The sequence below is a fragment of the Mytilus trossulus genome, chromosome 13, assembly GCF_036588685.1.
Source record: "Mytilus trossulus isolate FHL-02 chromosome 13, PNRI_Mtr1.1.1.hap1, whole genome shotgun sequence".
Taxonomy (NCBI): Eukaryota; Metazoa; Mollusca; class Bivalvia; order Mytilida; family Mytilidae; genus Mytilus; species Mytilus trossulus.
Genome location: NC_086385.1, coordinates 30,500,346 through 30,513,244, shown reverse-complemented (window position 1 = coordinate 30,513,244; position 12,899 = coordinate 30,500,346). Strand labels below are relative to the sequence as shown.

Genomic DNA, 12,899 nt, shown 5'->3' with positions numbered 1-12,899 from the left:
ATTAAGGATACTACTGATACTAGAAGGACTGCTTCATATCTTGATCTTTTCCTCAATATTGACGTAGATGGACGACTTCACACGAAAATATATGATAAACGGGACGATTTCAACTTCCCAATTATTAATTTTCTATTTCTCAGCAGTAACATACCCTCTGCCCCTTCGTATGGTGTTTATATATCATTTATACGTTATTCTCGTGCTTGTTCACACTATACGGACTTGATATACAGGAGTGTGCTCCTTACGCAGAAACTGCTCCAACAAAGTTATGAGGAGGACAGATTAAAATTGACACACCGTAAATTTTATGGATATAGTTTTTAAGTTAGATTTGAAACAAACCGAACATAGCTTTATAGTATAAATAATTGCTACCTTAGTTTGCTATAAATAAGTATTGAAATGTGCATTGTTATTAAATGCAATATCAGTATTTAATCTTAAATCAATCCTAATTCTATCTAATTCATTCTAATGTGACGTCATTTTTCATTTTTTGATGATCTGTTTTTTAAATTCAAATGACGTCATTTCTTTTGTCATTTTTTACAGTTTCAAATATGACGTCACTTGGCGTTGAGGTTTAAACTTATTAGGATGTGTCTACTTTTTGTGTTGCAAATGTCTGGTTATGTAATGTATTTCAGTTGTTTCTTGTAATTAGTTAATACTCCAGTTTTATCATGTACATATTTTGTATAGTCATTTTATAAAATTTACTGTTTGCAAAAGTATAAATTATTATAAATAATAGGGATGTTTTGGTAACTAGCAGAAAACCCTTGACGTTTTTGGCACAAATTTTTTGATGTTTTGGTCCTCGATGCTGTTCAACTTTGTGCTTGTTTCGGCTTTCAAAACTTTGTATCTGGGCGTCACTAGTAGTCTTGTGTGGACCAAATGCACTTCTGGTATATTAAAATTTTGAACTTTTTGCCTTTTGTTGGCTGAATTACATGGGACAACGCTAAAGTAAACGTTTTTCGGATAATCTGTGAATAATATTTTTATTCTTTCGGTATCATAATGTGAAAATTTAAGAATCAATTTTTTTTTCGTGTATAATTTTAAATATTTATTTCAGCATTTCTATAAAATATTTCCCATCAAATATTTACTTAACGCTATTTTTCGGGGTAGTAGCAATATCTAACGTTGCGTCTTACTGAATCATATTTTTAAAGTACTCTATTTCTGAATGGATGAAGCAACGACACCACCATTGCCTTAAATGATGGAGTAAAAAACTCAGTAATTCAAATGAATCACACGTGAAATTTTTCATGTTATTTTCACGTGAACTTTGCAAAAATATGAAGGTATTTTTCGTGATTTCAAGTAAATTTTAGAAAAAATATGTTATTTTAATAATGTAATTTTTAAAAATTACGTGCATTTTACGTGTACCAAATTCCGGTGATTTATGCATGAACTATTATCATAAGATTCACGTGGAACCAACCAGTATAAACAAGTTTCAAGTATTTCAAATGACAATTAACACTTAGACTATAGCCATACAGTAGGATAGTAAATGAACAAAAGACAAATAAATCAGAAACATGCATGGATCACGCAAAAACGTGCAGGGTCGACACCGGATTAATGGGAGTTTGTTTCTTGCAAGAAATTCGCCGTGAAAACAATTTGAATTGAAGGCAAGCCTTTGTTTCAACTTTGTTTTAAAATTTCCAACATAAGGCTGTTACGGCCCTGGTCAGTGTTCTTAAGCATCACATATTTTTCTTTCATTTTATTGTTAGCTTTCTTAAATAAATATTTACATATTATAGACTATTATTTTAATTATTTCTTTTCTGTTCAATTTCGGTAAAACACTATTTCTGATTTGCTTTTTTATAAATTTTAAATGTCTATTTCTTTTTCTTCCTCGTTTTGAAACCCTGGTTTTGTATTTCCACTGACTGACCAGTTCAGTAAAAAACAGCTGCTTTATGTTTGCATAAATGTGTTTGTAACCAATCTAACATGCTATTATTTCCATATTTTTTATTCCGTGTCTATAGATAGTCTCGATCGGGGAGACACGATTTATTTTGTCTGTAGGTTGCTTGGCTAGCGTAAACTTATCGATTTACCTCATACTTTAAATTTAATTTTATTTAGTTTTTTGGATTTAATTACCTTTAATTAAAGGATGCGAAAAGATATATTAATGTAACTTTTTCAAAGTTCAAGTTGATCAATTATTGATTTAAGTGAATAAATCAAATTTATTTTCTCGAGGAATACATCAAATAATGAACATATGTATGGTTAGGTATACTGTTCCCATGTTAAATAGTATACAAATCCTAGTTCTTATATTATAGTAATGATTATTCATCGGCGAAAAAGATAGTATCTTTATTGTGTTCGAAGTTTATTGTGTTGGAAGAATCGTTCAAGTGTTTTATTTTCTAAATTCTATTTATTTATTCGGACATCGTAGAGTTAAAAATTCTTTTTTTTTTACCATATTGGACTTCTTATTGTGTATTGAATTGAAACACGAACGCGGACCTCGATGAGAACACCTGGATTGGAAGTTTGAAAATGTTCCGACCAATGAAATTCATTTTACTATGTAACGCGAACTTCAACGAAAGCACCTAGATGAAATATTGTGTATTGAATTGAAAAATGAACGCGGACCTCGATGAGAACACCTGGATTGAAAGTTTGCAAAAGAAACAGAGAAACGGAAATATACAGGAGTACCTCAAGTTGTGTAAGTCATTGCAATGGACCATACGTTACTTACATGTCACAAGTTTTCATAGCACTCAGCAAGTTTTGAAACAAATATGTGAGATAAAGATCTACTGCATTTTGGCAAATTAAAAATATGTTAAACATCTAACTATTTTATTTTTTAAAAGATTCAGAAGTTTTGAATTTTTTAAACCGTGCATCAATATTTTATTGTTTTTATTTAAATTCCTTATATGTTACGTGTATTGATTATTCATTTGTTTAAATTGTGAAGTATATGACTTTGATAAGAATACACGCATTTATATATATAAGTCGATAAAGTTTGAAACAAATAAACGAAAGATACATCGATGTTGTCTTGCTTGAGTGATTTACCTCGGGTCGCAACACGGTTTAAAACGAAATAATACCAGTTTGAAATAGTTTAAATGGCCTATTTGTTTGACGTAACTTACCGCCAACTTGATTTAAATTGAACGACTGCAAGCGAATCTATTTGACTGACATTAAAATGATTTGATATGCATTGAAATAAATTAAAAATGATTTTTAATTTTTGTCAATCTTTATCAAATGTCGATTAATCTTATTTAAACAGCGTTAATGCGTTTTTGTCCGATCAAGTTAAATTCGGGTTACTAGTGCCGGCCACGTCCACTTTTATTTTTTGTCTATCTGATGAGTTAAGCCTTTTTCAACTGATTTTTATAGTTCGTTCTTATGTTGTTCTATTATACCACTGTCCCAGGTTAGGGGAGGGTTGGGATCCCGATAACATGTTTAACCCCGCCACATCATTTATGTATGTGCCAGTCCCAAGTCAGGAGCCTGTAATTCAGTGGTTGTCGTTTGTTTATGTGTTACATATTTGTTTTTCTTTCATTTTTTACATACATAAGGCCGTTAGTTTTCTCCCTTGATTTTTTTTACATTGTCTTATCGGGGCATTTTATAGTTAACTATATGCGGTATGGGCTTTGCTCATTGTTGAAGGCCGTACGGTTACCTATAATTGTTAATGTTTGTGTCATTTTGGTCTTTTGTGGATAGTTATCTGATTGGCAATCATACCATATCTTCTTTTTTATATTGATATATATCAGGAATGTGTCTCTCTCATGCAAAGCTCTGATTCCTTTCACGGATTTAGTTACACATTTTGGACCTTTTGGATTATAGCTCTTCATCTTTTATATGCTCTTTAGATTTTAAATATTTTGGCCACGAGCATCACTGAAGAGACATGTATTATCGACATGCGCATCTTGTGCAGGTAAACTGGTACCGTCACTTTAAGTTGACAAAAATCACTGAACGAAAATCAGTGTGCCGAAAAATTCGACACATTAAACTATTATAAAGGATATTGTACAGTTACCTATGTTTTTGATAGTCACATGTGGAATCGAATCAAATAACAAGCTACGTGGAAGGCGTGGTGTAGTGGTTACTGCATCGGACTACCACTACAAAGATTCCTGTTTCAATTCCCGTTCCGAGATGACAATTTCAAAGACTGATTTTTGGGCTCACCCATGACACCATTTGCGAGTATGGTCATTAGGAAATGTTCATAGTCCGTCGGAAGGGGACGATAAATGTCTGACCTTTGTTAAAAGAAGGCCAAAGATCTTGCACGTAAAAGACACCCTTGAAGATTTCGAAAAAGAGCAGGCTTATGCCGCTACAAGGCAACACTCGCACCGGCAAAGTTGAAAGGGATTAATATAAGTTGCAAAACTTATTTCCCAATCCACTATGAATAAATATATTTAAACTAAACTAATAACAAGCTACACTGATTGTATTGTTAAAAGTAACATACATGTCATGAAAGTTTATGGAGAACTGGTACATGTATACATATATACAAGTCGAATGTTCGAAATTATGTATATCATACAATATCTAAACATAATTGGTTCCTTTATTTATCCCTTATCAAAATCTACTATTGTTAATAAAAGCTTGTTATTTTGAAATTTATTAGCGAACTTCCTTAAGTATTCTTAACGTTCTAAGGGTATTTTGAGTTGATATAAGATGTACTGTTTTTAGTATTGCATACATGAAAGTAAGTTTGAAAACATAGGACACCTTCGGCTATTGATAAAACCTTTTGTTGATATCTAAATGCTGTTTCGTGAATAGGGCTACTGTCGGTTTAAGAAGACAAAAATCACTGAACGAAAATCAATGTATTGATAAATTCTACATTTATATAAGTATACTGCACAGCCGGAAAACACTTGTCTATGTTTTCTAATAGTCACTTGTGGAATCAACCAAATAACAACCACTTTTGATACACACCTTTATTGTTAAAGTTATTATACATGTCGCGATAGTCTATAAAAAACAGATACATGTATACATATATACAAATCGAATACTCGAAATTATGTAAATCATACAATAACTTAACATATTCAATTTCAATTTTAAATTGCATAAACAAAAGAGCAATCAATTTTTTTTTGGACAAAAATGTACCGAAATGTTATCATGGTTATGTGAACTAAGGTGTTTTGTTGTTTCGTTTTAGTTTGCTTTGATGATGGATCTCAAAAGAGGGACGAAAGATACCAAAGGGACAGTCAAACTCATAAATATAAAACAAACTGACAACGCCATGGTCAAAAATGAAAAAGACAAACAGAACAACAACAGCACACATGACACAACATAGAAAACCAAAGAATAAACAACACGAACCCCACCAAAAACTAGGGGTGATCTCAGGTGCTCCGGAATGGTAAGCAGATCCTGCTCCACATGCGGCACCCGTCGTGTTGCTTATGTGATTACAAATCCGGTAAATAGTCTAATTCGGTAGGTCAAATTCATGAAAGGGAAGGGGATTGTAGTTACGACGTAAGGAACATATCCGATATCATTTGTGAAACGGTTATTCCATAACGGTCAACCAACTCGTGATGGCGTCCGTAAAATTTACGAGGGGATGATTTCAACTTCACCATTTGGAACTCTTGATTTAATAGCTTCCTTGTGAGCAGTAACCCTCTATCAAGAAAATCATGATAGGAAATGCAAGCACGGGAATATCGTATCAATTGAGAGATATATACCCCGTATGCAGGTGCTGCTGGAATGTTGCTACTTAGAAATGGAAAGTTCACAATTGGAAAGCTGAAATCATCTCTTTTGTCGTAAAGTTTTGTCTTCAACCGACCCTCATTGTCAATTTCTAGATGTAAGTCAAGATATGAAGCTGACTTAACTGTATCTGTAGTATCAACTTAGTCAATAGTGAAGGCTTTTACTACATTAATATTTTATATGTCACTGTATTGGTACTTTTTTTTCCTTGACTCGGTTTTTTGTTTAAAACAAAATATAATTCATTTGTCATGTTTGCACCACTATCTCTCTTGGCAGATTTACAAAACCTGTCCATCTGAGTTTTTATTTTGCATGCTTTTATAGCTGACTATGCGGTATAGCTTTGCTCATTGTTGAAGGCCGTATGGTGACCTATAGTTGTTAATTTCTGTGTCATTGTGGTCTCTTGTGGAGAGTTGTCTCATTGACAATCATATCACATCTTCTTTTTTTTTTATATAAGTTTCAATCCCACATTTTTATAGCATTATCAACATTTATTAAAAAAATAGCTTCTATTTACATTCATGGTAACTTTAAAATTATATCACAATTGTAAGGTGTTGTTTTACCTATAGAACGTTTTCCATGCATTGCGTAATCCAAATAACTTTAATTGTAACGAACATATCAGCAACTATTCTTCAATCTATTGATGATATGATTGCTATTCATTTGAAGGCCTTTAAAAAAGCAGCTTTCTTCAGCTTTAACTTCAATCGTAAAATAGTTTAAAAGCTGACTGCTATGGGATAAGGTACTAGAGCGTGAAAAGAGGCGTCAACAAATTAACATTGACAATTTCGAATCCTTATATTTCTTTTGCAAAACAAATTCGCCAAAATTATCTTCTGCCACAATGTTAACATAGTTGAGGTGTTTAGTTGTTTTTAAGAGAACTGTTCACAAGAATTTCTATTATTTACAAGAATTACTTGGTTTTGGAATAATTGAAGTGGTACACAACACTTTATATACTGCTCCGAGTCCTGCAGGTTATCTTGGAACATAGTTTTCCACATTGATGTAGACTAAGTGCTCAACATGCATGTACTCAAATTGTACCGGATAAATCTACATTGAAAGAGTTTCTTTTACCTTCTCCCAGAATACTACATCACCATAATCGTCGTTTGGGTATTCGATGTATGATTTTGACTGGACAAGTTCTAAAAAGTTTAAGGGAAGATCTTTTGATGACAACTGTTCTATGAACACAAGCAATATTATGTTCTCATTACTTCGCGAGTAGATGCTTTCCATTTTTGCCATATTGAATTCAAACAAACACCAGTTTGACGCTAGAAAATTTCGCGACATTATCACGACCGTTTTACGGCTGTTATGGATTGCAGAAGTTATATTGGTTGCAATTTCTTTTCCAGGTGTGAAATCTCGTTTATGAACACAGCAAATCATATTTCCTTCTTCTTCAACGTGTTTGAGGAATTTAGAATGAACAAATATGGCGTCGTCGTCAGCGTATGAAATGAACGCATCATATAGGTAATCGTTGTCGTCTATTATAGGTTTGATATATCCTTGATGCTTACTTTTAACTATGTAATATAGATATCGAATTTTCCATCTATAACGGTAAAGTAATCCTCCAACTATTGCTGCCGCAAAAATGACCACCCATGATGCCACTGCCACAATTGTTGTCGTATAAGACGAACAGTTCTTCTTTAGCTGGTCGTAAACTGTTAACGATTCATTCAGATGCATTTTCATTGAACTACATTCTTGATTAAACATGTTTAAAAGAACTACTTTTGTAGTTGTCATCCATTTAATGAAGTCAATTGAGTCACATGTACAATAGATAGGATTTCCAGTCATATCAACAGTTAAGTGACGCACGTGTTTTTTCAAATCATCCAGTTGTTTAGTAAAGGAATCTTCTAAGATAGATATTCTATTATCAGATAAATCTATGTTTGATAGTTTAGTCATATGCCTTATTTTAAGTTTTACATGCTCAAGCATGTTTCCGCTCAAATTTAAAGTTCTTAAATTCTTTTGAGATTTAAATATTTCAATAGGCAAATTTGAAATTCTGTTATCGGCTAAATTCAGAGTTTCGAGAACTGTTAGTGCCGAAAATGTCTCTCCGGTATGGTCATCGGGTAATACAAAGCCCAACAGATTATTTTGTACAAGTAATATGGTCAAATTTGGCCCTTCAATAAAAAATGTTTTTGAAACATTAGAGCAAAAGTTATTCGACAAATCTAGATATTTCAAATGTTTCAGATTGTAAATAGGTCCTTTCCAATAATAAAACGTATTAAAAGAAGCATCGATATATTCCAACAAGTTGTTTGACAAAATTACCTTCGGAAAGTAATATCTTAACTTGCATTGCCTGAAATGAAATCTCTTTAATTGATAAGGGAGCAACAATGGTTTTGATTGGTCATCATAATAAGTTTGAAGGGGGTCAACTGAGTTTATTTCTTTTATACTGGGTTGGTATATATGTGGTTCCCTGCCACAAGATGGAGTATCCGAAGATATAGCATCACATTGTTCGTCTTTGTCCTTCAGATAATGCGACATTCCCATGAAAGATATATTAACTTCATGAACTGTCACTGAAAATATGTCCTGGATATATTCACCGTATGTGAATTGGTTGTCTGCAATGGATAACTTTTTCATGGTTTTTGGTAGCATACTCAGTGCACCTTGTTCAACTAGTTGCAGTCGATTACTATCTAAATGGATCTCAGTTATCTTTGTTTTCCGGAGATTTTGAAGATGGCATTTCAATAGTTCTGTATTTAAGGAAAATGTTTGATGAATTTTATTTAACCTAAGAACTCTTATTGAAGTTGACTGTAGATCATATGTTATATTTATACATCCAGTAAACTTTAAGCATCGGTTATCAGAGAGATCAAGAAATTCCAAATGTCTTAGGTGTTGGAAAGTTCCTCTATGAATAACATTTATTCGGCATTTACTCAAGTCTAAAAATTGCACATATGGAAAATTTTCAAATGTTCCAGGTGTCAAAACTTTCATCAAACAACGCCCAGAATACCCAGAAAAATCGAGATTCGTAAGGTTTCTCAAAGCTTTGAACTCCTTGCCAAAATATGTCTCACGATCAACAAAATCAATCTTCAGAGTATGAAGGTTTGTTAGAAATGAAATATTGAATGCAAAACAGTTATTAGAGTTATTTTTCAAATCAAGATACCGCAATGACACCAAAGGTTCAAAAACAACTTTTGATTGGGAAACTGTTGAACTAAAATTATTTTTATTCATTATTAATGTTTCCAGTTTAGAAACACCTTGAAATGATTTGGAGTTCAATTGGTTTATGTCGTTTTCTGACAGATCTAAATACAATAGCTGCGAGTTGTATTTAAATGCTCCGTTGTCAACTTTTTGGATACGATTCTTTGCAAGAGATAAATTTGCTACATTTCCAGGAATCAAAGGTATAGTAGTTTTATTTCTTCCAGAACAATCTGCTTTTACTAAATTCTTCTTCATATAAGAACATTTACAACTGCCGTCGAACTTACATTGGAATGATTTCAAACTATAAACTACTTGGACTATCAGCAACAGAAAGGCAAAATCGTTTCTGATGTTCTTCCAAGCCATTCTTTTGAGAAAATGATATACTGAAATACATTTAAAAAAATATTAGTACTACATATGTGTATAATGTTTACTCCTTCTGTCTCTATAAACATTTTCATCAATTTGAAATTTCGGTTAACCAATAGCATTCAAACACATTTTGAGTTTCTATTTAAAAGGCCGTACTTTGACCTACATGTGTAGTTCATGGTTTACATTATACAAATGCTGCAGGAAGCACATTACCCTCATTCCGTTACACATATGTTCTATGTCTCCTTGTCGTAACTACAACCCCCATCCCTTTTCATGAATGTAACCTTCCAAATAAGACTATTTACTGGCTTTGTAATACATGAGCAACACGACAGGTGCTACATCTGAAGCAGGACCTGCTTAAACTTACTGAGCACCTGAAATCACCAGTTTATGATGGGGTTCGTGTTGTTTTTGTACCCCTTTTTGTGCCATTTTGTGCACGCATCATGGACAATATGGAATTGATGCGAATGTCGTACAAGTGAGAGGTTTAGCGCTTTAAAACAAAGTTCAATCCACCATTTCCTACATTTATAAATGTCTGTTCCAAGTTAGGAATTTAATAGTTGTTGTCCATTCGTTTGATGTGTTTTATCATTTGATTTTGTCATTTGATTAGGGACTTTCCTTTTTGAATTTTCTACGGAGTTTATTTTTATGATTTTACTTTTTAGCCGAACAGAACAACTAAAACGGTCTAAGATTAACTTCTAATGGGTCTTTTTCAAGTGTTTATAATCTAAACTTTCGGTTATTAAAACGTTTCAAAGTTCTAAATTACAGCCCTTCTGGTAATAGTCATGATGCCTTATTGATATGTTCAGTTCAGTTCGGCAGTTTTGAAGAAGACAATAATTTTATAGCTCATTGGTTACGTAATTAGTTTAAAATATTGTATTTACCAAGTGTACTGTAATTTAGAACATTCATATGTAACAAAGAGGCGGTTTGAAGACATACAAGATAATGGCAAACATAAAACTATACTAACAAATGCAAATACATACCACAAGTAACTCGATTTACGCTTATTATCAATATCTGTAGCCACACAATTAATCCACTCATGCACAAGTCTGATTAAAATATCTGGATAGTGAATCATATATTGCTTTTCAATTTCTCAGTGAATATAAGGAAGCTTGTATCGGAAAATATAAAATTGATCTTATTAAAATCTGTAAATTTATGATGTTTACTTATAAGTTTGATACGAAACAAATGCAAGGAACATTAGTTATTAAAGCATTAATTTATGACTTTAACTGTATAGCCATATAAAAAGATTGAGTTTGTAGAAACTAAAATTTACAGGTTGAAATTATTGTAAGCTAAAAATGTCAACTGGGTAATAATTTATTCAAAGCAACTAAAAGTAACATACAATACTTTTAATAATTAGGCGTAAACACATCGATAAGAATATGAACGACGAATTAAAGAAATACAACAGTCATTTGTTTATGAAAAGGGGAGACCACAATTACAGAGGGAAAATGAAAAACACAAACAGACAAACAATAGTAGACCTGACACAATATAGAAAACTGAAGAATTAACACGAACCCCAGCAAAAACTGGTGGTGATATCAGGTGCTCCGGAAGAGTAAGCAGATTCTGCTCCACATGTGGCACCCGTCGTGTTGCTTATGAGAGAACAGATAGGTTTACTCCTAATCAGATTACTATCAACCTATTAATAAAACACGGCTAGGGAAAAAAACAACGTTAAAGCTTCGCCTTACGCTCGATAAATTAAAACCAAAACCGCATTCAAAAAGCAAAAGGGAAGCAAAAAGAGAAGAAATTAAAAATGAAAGATATTTAAAAACTACCAAACACGGTATAAGAAACAAAGTATATAAGAAAACACGGGAGACTTTCCGACGTTTAACAATGAAAGGAGCAATATCTTCAATATATTGAATATATTCAAAGCTATCAAATGATCGAAATTATTGGTAAATAACGAATGACCTGATTTATATCAAGACACTTAAAGAAACTGAACACGTTAGACAGCAAATAAAAATATCTACTGGACTATTTAGGCCCTAATTTGAACAATAATACAATAATAAACAAGTGTTTCATTGTCTGTGATGCAACTATCCATCATAGACCAAATGGTGTAAATGTAGGAAACTAAATGAAATCTCAATATTTTGATTGACTTTAAATCAGATAATCGAATTATTAAACCGGCGTATTTACATTTTCAAACAATAGGCTTAAACCAAACGATCGGGAATAAAACGATCATAGACGAATTATCATGCATGTTTTCGTTAACTAGTCTTTTTTACTGTTTATTTTTAGAGTATTCACATACATTCAGATCCGACGTAAACGATTGAAAGTACATTTAGTGACACCGTATAACATTGCCAATTTTTCCCGATATTCATAATGTTTGTACCTCACTCAATAATAATTCGTTGCTTTCCTATAGTGTTTGAGATAAATTTCTGCAGGATTGCAAATTGTTAAATCATATTTTGTACTTATAGTAGCAATACGGCGGGTACCACATGTGGAGCAGAAACTGTAACTTCCAAATAAGGATCTGGGCATTGCTCTCATTCCACATTGAATATACTCACCCCATAAATATTCTATTAGAGGTTTCCCGATATGCTGCGTATCAGGTACGGTTGGTACGTAACACAACCGTTGATGCTGTTTTGGAGGCATTTAATGCACGAAATTATTGTATTCTTCATGATGAAAATAAAGAAATCAAATTGCATATCAGCGATAAAAACCTGAATCTTTTATTTTTTTAATATTTCACTGCTTATTTAAAACCTTGCTTGTGATTTTGTACGATACCATTTTGTGTACAAGAGAATAAATCAAACATTCCTTATTGGAATTGAAATGTCTTGACCTTCATATTCTAAATATAGACTTACATTTCTGTTTGACTATGTTTTTGTTTTGTGTATATTTAGAAAATTTTTAGAATAAATTGGAATAATTAGAAATTATTTATTGATAATATCTCAGGGGCAGATCCAGCCATTTTAAAAAGGGAGGTTCCTAACCCAGGTCAAAGGAGTGGGGGGGGGGGTCCAACTATATGTCTTTATTTAAATGCATTGATCGGCAAAAAGGGGGTTCCAACCCCCGGATCCCCTGGATCCGCCAATATATTTTACTGGTGTTTGTATAACTAGTACATGTTATAACTCATAACGGTAAATTGTGTTCACTTCGCATTAAACTCAATTTTATCAATTAGGCTATCTTTTCGATCAATGGAGCAACATTTTTCTTAAAAACGCAACACACATTGTAAAATTATCGATCTATCTTTTTCCATATATGTTGTCACTGAACTTTTCGGTGGATGTAATTATTAAAAGAAATGTTCATTATAAAAAAAATGAATATAAATATTATGACAA

The 12,899-nt window shown here is 32.5% G+C and overlaps 1 protein-coding gene across 1 annotated transcript; it reads right to left on the bottom strand.

Moving 5' to 3' along the window:
• Positions 1–6,921: 6,921 nt before the first annotated feature.
• On the bottom strand, positions 6,922–9,471 carry LOC134694232 (toll-like receptor 4). The gene has a single exon (XM_063555232.1). The coding sequence runs from the start codon at positions 9,469–9,471 to the stop codon at positions 6,922–6,924; it is 2,550 nt and encodes an 849-aa protein (XP_063411302.1).
• Between the last annotated feature and the right edge of the window lie 3,428 nt (positions 9,472–12,899).

What these genes read in the sequence shown, in the direction of transcription:
- LOC134694232 (XM_063555232.1), bottom strand. Translation starts at nt 9,471, where the DNA reads ATGGCTTGGAAGAACATCAGAAACGATTTTGCCTTTCTGTTGCTGATA.